Genomic DNA, 18,944 nt, shown 5'->3' on the forward strand with positions numbered 1-18,944 from the left:
ATGGAATGGGTGTCTAGTGGGCTGGTATAACATAGTATCATTAATGCTGTTGGGGATTGGTGCTTGCCTATGGAATGGGTGTCTAGTTGGGCTGGTTATTGCTTGGCCAGTTCCTTAGTCTCTGATCCATTCCCCATACCTGTATTTTAAGAAATTTGATTTCATTTTACAAACTTTCATTTACTTTGCACTGTTTAAATATTAGAAGAACAAATTTCCCAAGGTGTAACTTATTTTATGTTCAAGTTCATTCTTTTTAAAAAAATTTTTGATATTATAATTTAATTAGAACATGTCTCCCTTTCCTCCCTCTAAGCCCACCAACATAATGCTCTCAACTCTCCTTCAAATTCATGGCCTCTTTTCTCATTAACTTCTATTATACACATAAACCTGTACATACACATATACATGTACATACACATGTACATATACATATATGAGTACATACACATTTGCATGTACATATATATACATATACACATGTACATATATACACATATATATGCAAATGCTATGTAACCTTATCAGTCTTTATGATGGCACCTATACCTTCAGGACTGGCCCTTGGGCATTGGACAACCAATTGGTGTGCTCTTCTCTGGGAGTGCCACCTCTTCATTCCCAGCTTCCTAAGTTTCCCACAGTTCTTTGTGTCACATTGAGGCCTCATGAGATTATCTCCATTCTATGTGGCATGTTACTGTTCATTACAGTGCATAGACATTCTCTAATGCAGTTCTGAAGGTGACTAATCCAGGTTATAAATCCATCTCCTTCCATATTTGTTCACTAAGTACACTTTGTTTTGACATTTACTGCTTATTGTTTGTGTTCTGCTGTGTACAGTAGATAAGTATATGCTGTGGGGCAAGTGTGGACGTGGGACTGGAGTCTATAGTTTTCTGGACTCTAGTGCCAGAAATGACCTATCACTTCCACCTAAGTTTCACATTGGTCAAGCATGATTTTAGATTATTTTCTGAGTTTCCCTCCTGCTGTGACAGTCTGTGTGCTAAAAGTTGGCTTCCTCTGGTGATATGATGTATTTATTCTGATGATATGTAACTTGAATAGTCTTCTGTGATCTTTTGACAGTGAAAGCTGTTCTAATACTACAGTGGAAAGAAAGGCATTCGCAGATATAGATAGTTACCCCATCTCTGTACATATCTTTGTTGCAAAAAAAAGGAATATTGTAATGTTACATGCATTCATTCAGAATCAAAATATATTCTTTCTATACATATGTACAAATAATTGTGCTTTGAACTCTCTTTATGATACACATAACACTAAGACTGCATCTTCTTCATATATTACATGTGTATTCCATAGACTGTGTTCTAGTATGATTTCTGTTGCTGTGATAAAAACACTATTGAAATCAATTTGGGCAGCAAATGGTTTATTAGGCTTACACTTCTAGCACACAACTGAGCATTGTGGGGAGTCATAGCAGGAGCTTATGAGGGAACTGCACAGCTACCATAGAGGAATGCTGTGTAGTGGAGCTTATGAGGGAACTGCACAGCTGCCATAGAGGAATGCTGTGTGGTGGAGCTTATGAGGGAACTGCACAGCTGCCATAGAGGAATGCTGTGTGGTGGAGCTTATGAGGGAACTGCACAGATACCATAGAGGAATGCTGTGTGGTGTGGGTTACTCCCTAAATCATACTCAGCTTGCTTTCCTAAACAGCTTGGGTCCACTTGCTTAGAGATAGTGCCACTCACATTTGGCTAGCTCTCCCAAATCAATCATCAATCAAAACAATCTTTCATTGACATGGCCATTGCTAATCAGATCAAAGAAATTCCTCATTTGAAATATCCTTTTCCAAGGTTAATAATTGTTCTTGAACTTCTTGCAATATATGAAACACATTATTTTTCTATGCCAATAGCATCTGTGAAAGTGGTATATGTGCATGTGTTGTACAAGTATGTTATATATATGTATGTGGGTGTTGTGCAAATAGTTGCTAGTCCTGGGCCTAGTTTATTTGCTTTTATGTATTTACTGAGTTCATGTACATATTTATGTTTGGCCTTGGCCTCTTACTCAACAGTGAGTCCAATACTGTCATAACTGTCAATTTCTCTTTGCATACCACTGCGTATATCAGCTCTCCTTGTGAGGAATGTCAGGCCATAGCATACTCTAAATGACATCAAGCGTGGTAGCATCATCATCAGTGCAGGCACCCATATCTTCTTAAAGGCCAGAAACAGATTTGTGTTTCCACCTAGAAAATTTGCCACTCCAGTGGCAACTTCTCAGGTAGAGAAGTGTAGAAAATTAATGTTTTATAAGTTGACTCTTAACCAATAAGATGTAGTATTGGAACTTGAAATTTTGCTCACTTAAAAATAAATTACAATATCAAAAAAATACTAAAAATAAAGTTGAAATAGCCCTTGACCTCTGGATTGTGAGATTTACTTGTTTCTGTTGCCCCTTGAACTCTGTTTTTAATAGTTACTTTATGGCAATTATTTATTTTTAATCTTACAGCTACTCAGTGCAAATTTGGGGTTTCAGTGCTCTGGTTTCATCCTATACTCGAACTTTTCTCAATTTAAGTAACCATATGTTGATGTTTTTGGGTGTGTACCTCTCAGTGTTATGTTAGAACCAACAGAGCTGTCTATGTATTTCTTTCTATAGACTGTGGCATATTGGAGAAATGCAATAAATTTTATTTTACCCTCTATAGAATGCTGTCAGTTAAGTCCCTCCCATAGAATGCTGCATGTTTCTGACCATATTTCAGAAAACATCTCTTAGTCATTGTCATGTTTATCCACATCTTTTAGTCATTGTCATATGTATCCACATCTCTTAGTCTTTGTCATGTTTATCCACATCCCTTAGTCATTGTCATGTTTATCCACATCCCTTAGTCATTGTCATGTTGTATCCACATCTCTTAGTCATTGGCATGTTTATCCACATCTCTTAGTCATTGTCATGTGTATCCACATCTCTTAGACATTGTCATGTGTATCCACATCTCTTAGTCATTGGCATGTTTATCCACATCTCTTAGTCATTGGCATGTTTATCCACATCCCTTAGTCATTGGCATGTGTATCCACATCTCTTAGTCATTGTCATGTGTATCCACATTTCTTAGTCATTGGCATGTTTATCCACATCTCTTAGTCATTGGCATGTGTGTGCACTTGGACTTTCCCACATTAATTTCAGCTACACTGTCATCTTATGCCTTCCCTTTATCACCCAAATCTTTCATTAATATTTCTGATGAGAATTTATAGGCTTCATAAATCATAAATACATCCATTAATATTACATAGGAATAGTAAGCACTAATATTCATATAGAACTGCATGTTTATAGCAAAGCCTGAAACCTTAGCTACTAGATCTATTAGGCTGATATACCATGCAGCTCTCTCTCTCAGACCCAGTCTCTTTGTTTTGGTTCTTCTAGACTTGGCTTTCTGGAGCTTTCTGGAGTCACATACTTACTTTGTCCTTTGTTTTTGTGCTCAATTTGACTTTCCTACAATTTGAGGTCAGAGAACAAGACTCCTCCATTTTTAAACCTTCTCTTCATAACCCTCTGTCCCCCTCCCTCTTTAATCTAAGCTTTCTACCCAAATTTTCTATTGATTAATTGCTTCTCTGTTAAATGTTGTATCTTGAAAGCTGAGCTTCAGGAAAGCTTGAGACTGAAATTAATGTGGGCAAAGATTGTGAAGACTTCAGATGAGAGGTGGAATGTGCTTCAGCACAGGCCCACTGATACAAGGCAAAGACAACAGACAGCAAGTCACATTTGTACACACCATCAATTATCTTTGCACTTAACACTCCTATGTGTTAAAGATTCTACATCTCCTAAATTTATTAGCTTGGTATTTAGCATGTTTCATGGACAAAATAGCAAAGACAGTTCATTATTGCTGGTTAAATTAGCAACATGAAAATGTGACCAGCAAAAGGTCACAGAAATGAGAAAGGGATCCAGCTAAGCAGTATATCCAGCCATTCATCAGCATCTCTTTCAAAAGGCAAACCGACTCTCTAAATTAACTTGGCTAAAGGCTAGAATTTGGATAAAAGTTAATAATTTAAATCTAAATGGCAGGATTAGGTATTCCTTTGGATAAAGCTGAGATAACATATGTGCATGCAGAGTATTGAAATTGTCCTTGAGAGAAATGAATGTCAAGAAAACTTTGCCTGGGCCTACTATCTGTGATATTTCATTAAAAAGTTAACTTTTTGAAATTTGTATAGTCTACACCTCTTATCCTTTATTTAATTTTATTTTAAGCTGGTAAGCTCAAGGTTTCCTCTGAAGGACTTCAAAACAGTCTGCAATTCATTTGGTAGTACTAATTAATAGTCCTATTATGTGTACTTTAAGGACAACAATAAACATGCTCTATCATTTTGTATTCTTAACAGAAACCAGGAGTTAAAAGAACTTGGTGACCTTTCCCCACACTGGGACAACCTACGGAAAAATGTCCTTTCTCACTGTGATCAAATGGTGACTATGTACCAAGACATTCTGACAGAACTCTCCAAGGAAACAGGTATGAAGTAGCCACTTCACTTACACAGATTATATTACAATAGTGACTGTCCCAAGGAAGTAATGACTAGAGCCAATGATTAAACTTCTAACTCTCTTATCTTGGCATCTATAGCAATGAAGAATGGACTGTGATACATTGCTTTATGGTATTGTTAAAGTAATATGATAATGACTGAAAGAATTTTTAAAATTAATGTATATGAAGAATGTGAAGCAATTAATGTTTTGCTTTTTGAAGTTCTTGTAAGATCTCTTATCTTTTCCACATGTATTGTTGAGGACATACACTCTACATATTTGTTTATTTGTCTGTTTATTCATTTGTTAATCATTTCTGATCTTTATTCTTCTAGAGTCCTCTTTTAAATCCAGCAGCAGCAAAGGAGAGAAAACATTAGAATTTGTTCCAATAAATCTACACTTGCAACGGATGCAGGTGCACAGCCCTCACCTGAAAGGTATTGATATTCCTTCAGGAATGTTAGACTATGTCACAGTGTGTGTGTGTGTGTGTGTGTGTGTGTGTGTGTGTGTGTGTGTGTTTATAAAGCTTGATGATTGGTTGACTCCCTAGTTTATGAGTTAGATGAATATGAAGAGGAAGCAACCAAAGTTGGTGCTGACCCACACCAGTGAAAGAAAATAACAGCATTGCTGCTTTTCATGGAACAGCTTATAAATGTTGCACTTAAGTTAGAGACAGAAACTCATAGTCTTAGCTCCCTAAATAACATTCGTAATGGCTGAGGGGTAATAGTCTTGTTACTGCTCTAATTGATTAAGAGAAGAAGAGAAAACGAGCTTTGTGTTGTTATCTTTGGTCGAGGGCTAAACTCCAGAACGAAGCTGTGCACTACCTATCTGCTTCAGTGGCAGTTAGCAGTAAGATACATGTTCTTCTTTGTGGGAACAAGCAAACTGACAGAGTTTAGTCAGTGGAAAGTTGGAAAATATTTTGCTTGATCTCATGTCCAAGAGAAATATACCAGTTCTCAGAGCATAGCTGAGCTGGGTCTCAAGTGACTGGCACAATAAGTTCATTACAGCTTTACAAAACCCTTACCATTTCTTCTACTATTCTGACACTTGTTTGGTTTATGTGTGTGTGCACTAATATAATGTGTATGTGGGGGTCAGAGAACAATATGCAGGAATCACTTCTCTCCTACCAGGGATCAAACTCAGTTCATGAGGATGGTGACAAGTGCTTTTAGACAATGAATTATTTACCAGTCCCCATTGTCATTTGAAAGCAAAGTATTTTGAGTGTTCTTCCTAAGTCTTTCTTAAACTTATTTACCTATCAATTTTATTTTATTCTTGGTTTTGTTTTAATTATGTTCTTTGAGACTCATTGCATTCAGATGTAGATCAGGCTGATATCATTTACTATGTAGGTGAGTTTCTTGACTCTGCTCTGGGGTTCCAGTTATGTGCCCACACACTTGATTTTATCATGTGCTGGGGATACGACAAAAGGGCCAAGGGGCTTCAGATCTCTTTCTTGATTTCTTTCTGTCAGTAATTTGAACATTAATGATATAAAATAACTTGAAAGCCACCAAAAACTGAAGTGTGAGACATTATATGTATGAACTATCAGCCATGTATTTTTCCTAATATCCAATGTGAAAAGATGTTTATAAGGGCAGTCAAGTCTTGCTGCAGCATGTCTGCAGAGTGTGAATTTGAGCTATACTGAATCTTACATATGGCCTATGTCTTTCATTTAACCTTTAAGGCATATTGCTCTCAATATTGTTTATTGTTTATGGTTAAGTGAGATGGATCATGTAGAGAAATATAAGAATAGCAATTCTATATCTTCATCCCTTGACATCATGAGGCTAAAGTGTATCCATGTATGTCATCAAAACAGTTGAAGCTACAGAAAAATAAAACTCTATTCAAAGTCTATAAAGCCTTGAACTAGGATTAGCCAGAACTAGGGAAGAGGTGATCTAGAGAATAATTCACAACAGTTTTTACATGTAAGTATGCAATTGCAGATGATACAATAAATTTGGAAGGAGAGTAATTTTGAATAGAGCTACTGGTGAATGATAGTGTCTGCACCTACGTATGCCATTTGAAGCCAAATGCATACAGATTCAGGTTCAGAATTAATTAGACATTGTAATATTTAATAATGACTACTTATACCATTCCATTAAACTGACTGTGAGGTTTTTTACTCTATATTGCTTATGAAAAACATTATATATTGTGGTATGTTCTAAAACATCATTTGAGAGGTAGATGGCAGTACAGTAGGGTGGACACACTATCTTTAGCTTCAGATTCCTTGAACCAGAAAGAAAACAATGGGACTCTAAAGGGAAGGAATTTAGGGGAAAAAAAGAGCTTGCTCAGCTTATTTGGATTTATATGGGTATCCAATGACTTCCGTAATGAAATTCTACAAATGAGGGTATTTAGACAACGAGCAATCCGAATGTCAGCCAGGCCATGTATCTTCTGAGCCAGAGGGGAGCCCTTCCTTCATTATTAAGTAGCTGTTGATTTTTTATGTGAATATAAACCTTTCAAATCCTGCATCTTTGCATGCTACCTGCATTTCTTTTCTGTATTATTCCTCCCTCCTCCCTCTCTCTGTGAGATCTCTCCCTCCCTCCATTCTTCCCCTGACTTCCATCTCTTCATCTCTGCTTCAGATTTCTTCCATAAGAAATGTAGGCCATATCCCAATGAATTGTCTTCATCTCAAGTTTGAATGCAGAGACTCTGTTTCTAAAACCTGCATTGATAGTGGGTAGATTCTCCAAATGCCAGGCTAATGCCTAGCTCACGGAACAGTCTGTGTGAGTGAAGTGTGAGAGTGGCAAATAGGCTTCTGGGAATCACCTTAAATGATGGACCTCTTCTAGCTTTGACTAGTCCTGTGACTGAGCAGGACTAATGCCGTGTTATCTTCTATTGAGGAAGGAAATAGCCTGCAGTTAGCCTCAGGTGCTTTCAGACTATTAATTTTTCATCCTTATTAATGACTTAAGTGTAACAAACACCCACAACGATAGAGAGGCTAGACACAATAAAACAACAGAAACGGAAGCAAAATCTCCAGGATGAAATTCTCTGAAGTGCGTACTCCAGATTACTTCAGTGTATTTCATTTTTACAGTTCATCAGTTATCAACACTATAAAATATAGATTCTTAGAATATTATAATAATCAATTCCAATTCTTTTTTTATGTTAGGTATAATAATAAAAGCACTATATTTGGGATATAAAATGTAATGAATTCAAATTAAAGCAATTGTTTTTCTTTAAGGAAGTAATACTTTAGTGTTAGTTCAGGGCTCTTAATACTGTAACTGATAGTGTAATTGAGCAGCAACATTTTAGCAGATCTATTTGAAACATATATAATTGAATTCTTCTGTGTAACTGCATTATTCGTGCATTACTAATTTTGAATATCAGTGCTCTGTAAATCTTAGACATATGACCAAAATTTTACAATTTTACTCTAATCATTTAAGTAAAACTTATCATAGGGTCATGATGCCATAGCATGTGTTATAGTAACATGGAGAAACGGCAGGGAGGGTGGGAGGGAGGAAGGAAGGAAAAAAGAAAAGAAGGAAGGAAGGAAGGAAGGAAGGGAGGGAGGGAGAGAGGGAGGGAGGGGGAGGGAGGAAGGGAGGAAGGAAAGAAGGAAGAAAGGAAGGGAGGAAGGAAGGAAGGGAGGAAGGAAAGAAGGAAGGAAGGAAGGAAGGGAGGTAGGAAGGAAGGGAGGAAGGGAGGGAGGAAAGAAGGAAGGAAGGATAGGAGGAAAGAAAGGAGGGAGGGAGGAAGGGGAGAAGAAGAAGAAGGAAGGAAGAAGAGACAGAAAGGCAGACACTAGAATGAATGCTTGTCCCAACCTGAGTCAATGAAGCTTACCTCCTGGGCTCCATTTTGAGTTTCTGAGGCAACCTAGTCTACAAGTTTAACTCTAACTTTATTCTAGGGAACCAACCATTGGCTGTCTTATCCAGGTCTCTTAGCTACTAGTCTACTGATGTAAAGAAACAACATGACTGAGGCAATTTATAAAAGCAAGCAGTTAACCAGGGACTTGCTTTGTTTTAGGGGCTTAGTTCATGATAGTTCCAGGGAGCATGGAAGCAGGCAGGAAGGCATTGAGCTGGAGAATTAGCTCAGAGCTTATATTTTTATCAGCAAGATGAAGACAGAGAGATGAAACAAGATTAGTCCTGGCATAGACTTTTGACTCTTAAAGTCCATTCCCTGGTTACACAGCTCCTTTGTAGGCCATACACAGTAACCCTTCCTAAACATTTCACCAACTAGGAACCAAAGATTTGAAAATATGAACACGGAGTGGGGGGGGCATTCTCATTTAAACTCACACCAAGAAAAGAAAATCAGAGATACAGTATTGATGCCAGCCAGAAATGGGAGTCTCTCGAAGCCTTTTAGTTGATGATTAAGTTCACAGGGGATTTTCCAGCTCAGGTTTTGAATAAAATAAAACAAAACTTCCAAGAATTCTGTGTGCAGATGTTCGTCCATTACTTTCCTTTGTTACAGGTTTCAAACCATTGAAACTATTCAAAGTACCCTAAATAATATCTATCTTAAAGTGTAATAGAAAAAACATTCATATCACAGGAGTGACTTTAGACTTATATTCAACACCAACTAGGTTTTGTGGTATAACTGAGAGTAATAACCAAATGAAGGAAGGAAGGAACTAGAAGAGCTGTTAGAGTTCCCTCAACTCTGTCTCAAGAGTTTAGATGCATCGTCTCTTCAGTAAGGATAATTTTTCTCAGATTTTCTCAGTAATGATCATAATCTAAATAGCTTGAGCTATTTAGAAATACAAACTCACAAAACCCTGATGATTCATGTTAAGTGGATTTTGGGTGCCATTTTGAAGCCCAGATTATGTTTAAATTATTCCTTGATATGAGATCAGTATGCATAGATTTTCCTATTAACACATTTTATAGTTGAAGGGATTTTAACAAGATCTCCTGTAAAAATAGTTATCTCATTTCTACGATTAGATGCCACTTAAAAGGCTAAAAGAAAACTTTATTATGAATTCTCAAATCATTCTGTTCTCTGCAGCTTGACGCAATTCACCCATTTAAACTTTGCTTTCCGAGGCATGGAATACATTGCCATTTTCGAAACACCAAAAGCATTTTTGAGATACAATATGTCAGTGAAGGAAGGATAATTTTTAAAGAAAGACAAAGGGAGAGAGGCTTTAAGTACCTATTTTAGTTTAAAAAAAAAACAATCTTTTTTCATACAGTGCATTCTGACCTCGTTTTCCCCTCCCTCCACTACTCCCAGTTGCCCCTCACCCCACACCCCTTCTCCTTTCATCTACTCCTGTTTCCTTTCAGAAAAGAGCAGACTTCCCAGGGATATAGCTAACAGGGCATGGCAAGTGCCTCTAAGACTAGGCACAAACCCTCATCTTAGGACGGATGGGCAAGGTAACCAAGTAAGAAGAAAAGACTAACAAAAACAGGCAAAAGAGGCAGAGACACCCCACGCCTAAGCTTAGGAGTCCCACAAGAACACCAAGCTGCACAACCATAACGTATACACAAGGGACCTAGGTCAGACCCATGGAGGCTCCCTGACTGCTGCTTCAGTCTCTGTGAGCACCTCTGAGCCCTGCTTTGTTGATTATGTAGGCTGTGTTCTTCTGGTGTCGTGGACCCCTGTGGCTCCCACAATTTCTCCTCCCACAAGGTCCCCCATACCACCTTGTTTTAATGGTATTTTCTTGATACCAAAGTCTGAAGACTTCTGTTACACATGACTAAAACCTATTAAAATTATGAAGATACACAAAGGATAGGATAAAATAAAATTTTAAAATGACAGTGCAATTTCTATTAAATTGTTACCTTTCACTTTGGATTTTGTTCTATTAGTGATTCTAGTCTCACTATTCTTTCTGCTCCTGCCTAAAGAAAAACAATCAATCGTGGTTAATTCTAATTTTAAAGGAGTATGGCTAAGAATAAATGTGGTTCTTTAGCTGGACATTTTTCTTCATTATTTAGAAGCCAGAAAATTAACCACCTACATAGGTCAATCTACTATTTTGTAGTAATTACAAGCGAAATTCAAGGCTCTGAGACCCAAAGAGAGAAACCTAGTTGTTCTAATATTTATGAGTAATTGTTTATTCTCAAATGAGTATTACAAAATACTAAGTAAGCCTCTCTTAGATTAAAATATTTTTTAAAAAGTAAGTTCCATGGAAAATACTGCTTTTAAAAAAAAGTGATCTACTTTGAATGTAATAGAATTTAAGAATTGTACACTTCATACAATATCCTGTTACTTCAGATTATGAGACAAAGTTTACATACCCATATCTATAACTGTAGAACAAAGCTGTTGTCTGGTATTGAAATCTATATTCATTTGGGAATGAAGATTCAATAGGTATTTTCTAGTTTGTTCTTCAGAATTACTTTTTCAGGCAGTGGTGGTGCATACCTTTAATCCCAGCACTTGGGAGGCAGAGGCAGACAGCTTTCTGAGTTCGAGGCCAGCCTGGTCTACAGAGTGAGTTCCAGGACAGCCAGGGCCCTGTCTCAAAAAAGCCAAAATAAATAAATAATAAATAAATAAATAAAAAATAAAAATAAAATAAAAACAGAATTACTTTTTGAGTTTCAATGCTAAAATTTAAAACATCAAATAAACATATTTAAAATGTGAAACAGAAAAACCTTTACCATCAAAAATCATGAACATATAATAAATAGACTCATTCATAATGATCTACGATTTCTGAGAGTTGAGTCTGGCTAAGATACAGAACCAACACAGCTCTAGACATAGACATGCCTGGCCAGAGTGAGACTTGGAATGCTTTTTTCAATATCATGACACAGACATTAGGTGCCCTTGTACAAGACTTCTTGGTACTAATGTAAAATTGCAGGTGAGTAGAAACATGGGAAAATGAAAGAGACACTGTTTTAGAATTTTGAAAAAGTGCTACATTTCTGCAGCTGGGTGATTTCAAATGTTTCTATGAAGGTAGAAGCTGAGTGATGTTTAAATGTCTTTTCTCTCTTTAAAATATATCTAATGATTATTTAGAGTTTCATAATTAGGTTATATTAGTTATGCTTTAATTTTTTTAATTTAAAAAAATAAATTTTAAAATTTGGTTCTGAATTTTATTTCCTTTTTGATTTATAATTATTGATGCAACAGCTTAATTTGAGCATTAAAGTTTATTTTTATGTGTATATGGTGTGAGCATGTAGAAGTCAGAAATGGGCACTGGGTTGCTTTGCTTTCTTCCTTGTTTAATTTCATAATTTTAACATTTTTTAATTAAATTATTTTTCTGAACTATGTTTCCACACTGCCCTTAAATGTTTCTCAGTTTCAGCTATCTCTCTCCACACTTTCCCATTTCATTCATCTCCCAACACCTGATTATTCCCACTCCAGCCCCAACCTTCCCAGAGTTCACCCACAAAATCTTTTCTATTTCCCTGCCCAGGGAGAACCATGAAGCCCCCTAGAGCCCTCCTCTTTCCTGAACTTTCTGGGTTTGTGCATTGTAGCTTGATTATCATTTACTTAACACCCAATAGCTGTACATAAGTGACTACATACCATATTTGTCCTTTTGGGTCCAGGTTATCTCAAGATGATTTTTTTCCCATTCCATCCATTTGCCTGCAAATTATATGAGTAATTGTCCTCATGGTAGACAATAACATGAGTTTATGCCAAAGAGTGATATAGCTTGGTCTTGAGATAGATCAATAACCCAATTTTCTGAGGAACCACCATATTGATTTCCATAGTGACTGTACAAATTTGCCTTCCTACCAGCAGTGGAGGAGTGTTCTCCTTGCTCCACATTCTCACCAGCATGAGCTGTCTGTTATGTGTTATGTTTTAATCTTAGCCATTCTGAAATACATAAGATGGCATCTTAAAGTAGCTTCTAATTGCACATGTTTTCTAATTCTATCCACTGACAGGAATGATGAAATATGATGTTAAAGTAGAACAGAGCACACCTAATTCTTAGGACTTGAATGTTAAGTTTTGTTTTCTAAAAGCACAACAGTTGTTCTCTGTGTTGACCAATTGTGGCCTTCTATGATGGTCTCCATCTAAAGAAAAGAGAAAGGGTAGAGTTGCCCTTATCTGTGGGCTAAAGGATACATATTAAGAATAGGGGTTTGTAGCCCCTTAGGATGAACAACAACATGAACTAACTAGTACCCTCGGAGCTCCCAGGGTCTCAACCACCAACCAAGGACTGCACATAGAGGGGTCTGATTGTTCAAGCAGCATGTGTATGGTAGAGGATTGCAAAATCGATCATCAATAGGAGGAGAGGACCTCGGCCCTGTGAAGGTTCTGTGCCCCAGTGTAGGGGAATGCCAAGGCCAGAAAGTGGGAGAGGGCGGGGTGGCAGGCATGGGGAGGGGGGAGGCAACAGGGGTTTGTTTTTGTTTGTTTTTTTGTTTTTTGGAGGGGAAACTGGGAAAGGAGAAATTCGCATGTAAATAAAGAAAATATCTAAAATAAAAAAAAAAAAGAATATGATTAGAGATTATACTTGTTAGGGCAAATAAACTGACAGTAATGGGTTCTCCTCTACAGTCTGTACTACTATACGTAATTGACTAGATTTTCAGTGCTAGGCATGAAATTCCCCATATTGTGTAGGTCTACAGTCAATTAGACAGCTGTTAGTTATAGCCCAGATATAATTGCTATTACATATGCAAAAGTCGCAACTATAATTACTATTCTGTCCTTGGTAATCTATTCGCATGGCGGTCATTGTGGTCATAAGTTTCATGTTGAGTAGAACCTTTGATTGCTTTTCTCCATGACACCTTCTTGTGTAATTAAAGCTAATCCTTTGGATGAGGTTTCTTTTCTAAAATATAATATGAATAATTGCATTTCTTAAAAAACAAATATTCTACTATCTTAAAATGCTGTAATTGAATTTATTAGTGACTTTTAAAATGTTAAATTATTACTACACTGTAATTATTATTAATGTTCATTAATTTATTGTCAAACCAATGCTTTATTGACTGGTTGTTGGTTCACAGTGGAAATTGTCTTTTATTTCTTTTGACCTTGTATTTGCAGAGTGGAGATATTCTAATTTAAAACAATAATAATTCAGATGGATCTAGACCCTGTAATTTTCAAGAAGCAATGATATTTGCCTGAGGCTAATAAAACAACTTATGTTTCTTTAGTAAGCCATATCTTAGAAACAGCCAATATGTCAATATCAAAATCAATTCGAGAAACATCTTCTATAAAATTAGATTTCACTACAAAAATGTAGTTTAACCAGAGAACATTCACTCTGCCTTTCTTAGATGGATATCTTCCATTTGAATATAAAAATGATGGCATGTTTTGAAGCCATAAATTTCAGGATCAAAAGATTGAGTTTCAATTTAAATGTATGGATTTTTGTTATAAAAAGCAAAATATCTGGTTGGAAACATAAATTGGTACATTTTGCATTCTTTCCATGTTTTATAATAAATTACAAATGTATGTATTCAAAACTGTGTAAATTTTAGAATAGATAAGCAGGAAATGACTGGATGAATTTTGTTATTAATGTACTAGTACTGCCCTTGAGCAAAAATAAATTAATATTTTTTGGTTCTTGTTTCTATAAGCTTTGGCTGAGAAATTGTTCATTATTGTTGAATTTCAATATGATTGCAAATTAAATGATGCAAGACTCAATAAAATAAAACACACAAAAGACCAATTAACATGTTATCTCAGTAGTTATGTGGAGGAGTGAAGAACATGCTGTTCTGCACTGTAGCATATAATTAAGATGCAGTCATAAATCTTGAAAATATTATAACTTTTTGATGTGCACAGGTGGCTTTTAGAAAGATTGATTAGTTCTTCTTGCCCCCTTGAGATGAGGGTTCATAGTTACTCATACAAATTGAAACAGAATAATTTCTTCAAACTTCCCACACCATGTATCCTCTAGTGCGCAGTGTACAGGAAACAAATGTTTGCTAATTGTTCATCTCCTTGTTTGCATTCCAGATGCTCTCTATGATGTCATCACTGTGGGGGCCCCAGCTGCCCATTATCAGGGATTCAAGAATGGTGGTCTTCGTAAACTACTTCATAGATTTGAGACAGAGAGAAGGAAGTAAGTAATGTTAGAAAGAAAACAAATATTTCATTGATGACATTATCCTTTCTTTGGATAAACCCATAGACAAAGTTAATACTTTGGAGACCAGTCCATCCAAAGAAATGGTTCTTAGCATTTTATCTCATCAGGTAAATTAAAGTTACTGAATTTCTTTAACTTACTTGGGAATAGACTAGAACCAACAAAATGCATGAGTGGGTTTTCTGGGAGCTCTAGGGCAAACACTGACCTGCAAGCTATGCTGCTCAATGGGACATTTTGGTATCACTCTTGCTCAGCAGAAAAAAAAATACCATGCAGGGCTTTATCAAGACCCTTGACCCAATGTAACCATAGAGAAAATGATTCTTAATGAAGAACATAAATCAATTTTTAAAAATCTTTTTCATTTTAGCTGTAGTTTTTGATGACGACCCTGTTAGTGATTTATTCCTTGGACTGAAGCACCACAAACAACTTCCCTATTCTTTACCTGCAGCATTGGAAAGAAAAGCTGTCAATGAGATAATTAAACTAACAGATGAAGTTTGGTTACTTAGGAACAAATAACACACCGCTAATGCATTATCTCTTAACAATTTTAGATTATTATTCCTGCAATTTTGCTTATTAACTATGTTTAAATGCTGTTTAATAAAGTGTCTACCTCAGTACTCATGCCCCTTCTCATCCTATAGTTAGTAGAAATTACATCATAATTTTCTCTGGATGTGACTACATCATACAAGCTGTAAAAGAAAGAAAAAAAAATATTGGGATAAGAACAGTTATTTTCCCTCCACAAACAGTTGCTTTTTTCTTTGATTAAAAATTCCCAAATTGAATGCTACAATGGAACAGTTATCATTCAGTGGCAGATGGTTTTATAAAGTATTAGACACTCTAAACAAGTGACAAACCAAGAACATTTCATCGTGAGCACATTTGTCACAAAAGCATCCATTTCCATTGTACTCAGATGTTTTAGAAGAAAGTATTCTAGGATTGAATCACTGTATCTCTCCACCCCTTTTTCCTCCTCCTCCTCTTCTTCTTCATCTTCATCTTCTTTGTCTTCTCCTTCTTCTTCTCCTCCTCCTCCTCCTCCTCCTCCTCCTCCTCCTCCTCCTCCTCCTCTTCCTCTTCTTCTCCTTCTCCTTCTCCTTCTCCTTCTCCTTCTCCTTCTCCTTCTCCTTCTCCTTCTCCTTCTCCTTCTCCTTCTCCTTCTCCTTCTCCTTCTCCTTCTTCTTCTTCTTCTTCTTCTTCTTCTTCTTCTTCTTCTTCTTCTTCTTCTTCGTCATCACATTATTTTCTTCTTGTTTTCTTTGTCTTCTTCATCTTCTTCTTTTCCTCCTCCTTCTCCCCTTTCAGGTTCTATTCATCCCCCATTCCTCTTCTTCCTCATTCTGCCCCCTCCACCTTCCTTCTACCCTCCTTCTCTCCCCTTCTTCCTGTTCTGTAAACTACTGTTTTGACATTCTACTATGATTTCAGCTGTAGACATTGTTCACATTTCTCTCATTTTTGTTTACTGTTCATTAGTGAGGCCTTATGTGACTATGATATTCTATCACAAAGGAAACTTGGAGTAATTATCATTGTAAACAGAAGGAAGCACTGTTCTGTCCCCCAGGCTGCCCCTTAGTATCTATGCCCTGCCTCTAAATTTTTCTGCTATAGAAAATGGTTCCGTTTCCTTGGGATTTGAGGGAGAAGTCAGAGTTCCAGTCAGTGATAGGCCCTTCAGGAAAGGAACTTACTTCCTGCAGGTAAGTTGAGAATCTGTGTTTATTGAAGTGTGAGTGGTAGATAGGTTTCTGTCCACGGGCCTAGTGTAGTGAGCTGTTTCTCATTGACCTCCTTTACTTCCTGTATCATCCTGTGATAGAAGGGCCATGGCTTGTGCATTCATCTGCAGAATGGACTGGTGTGAATCAAAGATGCAAGATTCTCTGGCATACCAATTTCAACAGTTTTGGCTTTCCTTTTTTGTTCTTTATTATTGTTATTTCTGTTGCTGGTGATGGTATTTTTCTTCTCTGAGGCTTTCTCTGAAACTCACATGACAGCATATAATAAGCACAATGAATAATAAGAGATTTGTTGTCGTCTCATCTTCTACATCCTGAGGCCCCAAACCAATCTGCCCTTTTTCTTCTGCCCCCTTGAGTTCTTATTAGGACTGTTATGTTTTGAGTAGATTGGTTTCTTGTGATATGCAGAAGTTAAATAGTTGCTATTTCCACCATCCTGTCTGGAACTGGAAATTTCTTACCGACTTTTTCATTTTGTCATCTTTATTTTTTAATCAGTTACATTTTAAAGAGAATAATAATATAATTAGAAGACTCAAAACTATCCACAGGGTATCCAAATTCCAGTTGAACATAGATTGTCATAGAATGCAAGGTAAGAGGTAGGCCAGAGCTCTACTGTTTCATAATTCACCATTGATGTAATTGGCAAATACAAATATTGAGTTCACCATTGTGGTCTGAGACATATTTATATCTTTATTATGACCACAAAAATATGTATTCTATACTAGTCACTTTTCACTGGGACAATACACATAAGGTTATATAACTCAAGGATTAAATTTAAGGTAAATGAAAAAAATAATGTCCAGGGATTTTAAGTACTTGATATTTTTTGGGTATCCATATCTTAAATATCCCATTGTTTCTGTTTTACTTATAAAATATAGTAAGATGCTTACTAATAAGCTTAGTTCCAATCATTAAACTGTGATCTAGGGAAATATATGGATCAAATATGGCTTGCTGAGATAATATATGGTTAAAAATGCTATGAGGCTATTGAGAGCCAACCTGAGCAAACTTAACATCAAAAGAACTGTTACACCATTGCAATATGTTCCTGATGACTTTTTTGAAAAATCTACAAATATTGTGTTTTCAGTGAAAGACAATCTAAGGGAGTACATTTCAATATATAACAATGAATAACTGTAAGTCTGCATTTTGCAAGCCAGGCAGAGAATCACCTTAAATGATGGAACTCTTCTAGCTTTTCTTTGCTTTGCTAAATCGTTAAAGTTGGGCGTTTTCAGCATGACTTGGAAAAACTACCTCGACCATTGTTTTATCTTTACCCTCTCAGCCACCCCAGGTGATATTAACTATCAACTTGATAGAGTCCAGACTTGTCTGGTAGTAGAATCTCCTTCCCCCAGTACTGATCAACAGTCAACAGTGCCTCAGCTAAGGGTGGGTGCTGGTGTGATTTACTCTACACTTACTGGAATATCTATTTTTTTTTTTTTTTTGGTTTTTTTGAGACAGGGTTTCTCTGTGTAGTCCTGGCTGTCCTGGAACTCACTCTGTAGACCAGGCTGACCTCGAACTCAGAAATCCGCCTGCCTCTGCCTCTCAAGTGCTGTGATTAAAGGCATGCGCCACCACCGCCCGGCAATGGATTATCTACTTTCTTGATCTTGTAGGCATAGTAGATGTCATTTCATGGGGCTACCAGTCCTGTTATCTCAGAAGAAAGTCTGGCTCTTACAGTCTTTGCCTTTCCTCCATGATGTGCCCAGAGTCTTGATAGGAGGGTGTGTGAAATACTTGTCTCATGGATGGGTGAAGGCCCTTCACATTTTAAAACAACATATGTCTTTTTTGTTTCATTGGGAGTTGTGTCCAATGTACCAAGACTGATTTGTTTTAAAAGTCCAGTCTCAAGTCCAATAGTTCAATTCATGTCATTCATTTTCAAGTGCAGCTATTGTGTCTGCTTTCAGAAAGAATGGATTCCATTAAAAACTTCCTTTTAAAGTCGTTTAATGAAATTACATAGGCACAGTGAAAATAAGGCCAAGTGAAAAGCCAGTGTCAATTCCCTTTCTCTTTCTTTTGAACTGAATGAAGTTGCTGGAAATATGCCACTTAGAAGGAGACAGTAATTTAATTTTTGTGTTGAGTATAATTTTATTCTTTAAGGGTCTATTTTCTTTTTGTGAGTTGATTATCATTGGCTACTTCTAGCTTAAAGTTCCATTATATTTTAGCAAATACAAAACTCCTTATGCCAACCAGCTCATGTGCACATCTGCTGCAGGGGTACTGACCCATATATACCCTCTGTGCATGATGCCAAGTGCTTCTGAAAAAAAAAAAAAAGGCTTTATTTTTTATTTACAACTTGAGATAGGTAGATA

The 18,944-nt window shown here is 36.6% G+C and overlaps 1 protein-coding gene across 23 annotated transcripts in view; it reads left to right on the forward strand.

The window, feature by feature from the left end:
* Positions 1 to 18,944, forward strand: part of Inpp4b (inositol polyphosphate-4-phosphatase type II B) — a 752,337-nt gene that overhangs the window by 590,713 nt on the left and 142,680 nt on the right. For all 23 annotated transcript variants that reach the window (XM_031340451.1, XM_031340446.1, XM_031340450.1 and 20 more), the window contains 3 exons: positions 4,443 to 4,573; positions 4,929 to 5,033; positions 14,671 to 14,779. In XM_031340451.1, the coding sequence (XP_031196311.1) occupies positions 4,443 to 4,573; positions 4,929 to 5,033; positions 14,671 to 14,779 (345 nt within the window). The remainder of the gene's footprint in view (positions 1 to 4,442; positions 4,574 to 4,928; positions 5,034 to 14,670; positions 14,780 to 18,944) is intronic.

Source organism: Mastomys coucha, unplaced genomic scaffold (genome assembly GCF_008632895.1).
Source record: "Mastomys coucha isolate ucsf_1 unplaced genomic scaffold, UCSF_Mcou_1 pScaffold22, whole genome shotgun sequence".
NCBI classification, from domain to species: domain Eukaryota; kingdom Metazoa; phylum Chordata; class Mammalia; order Rodentia; family Muridae; genus Mastomys; species Mastomys coucha.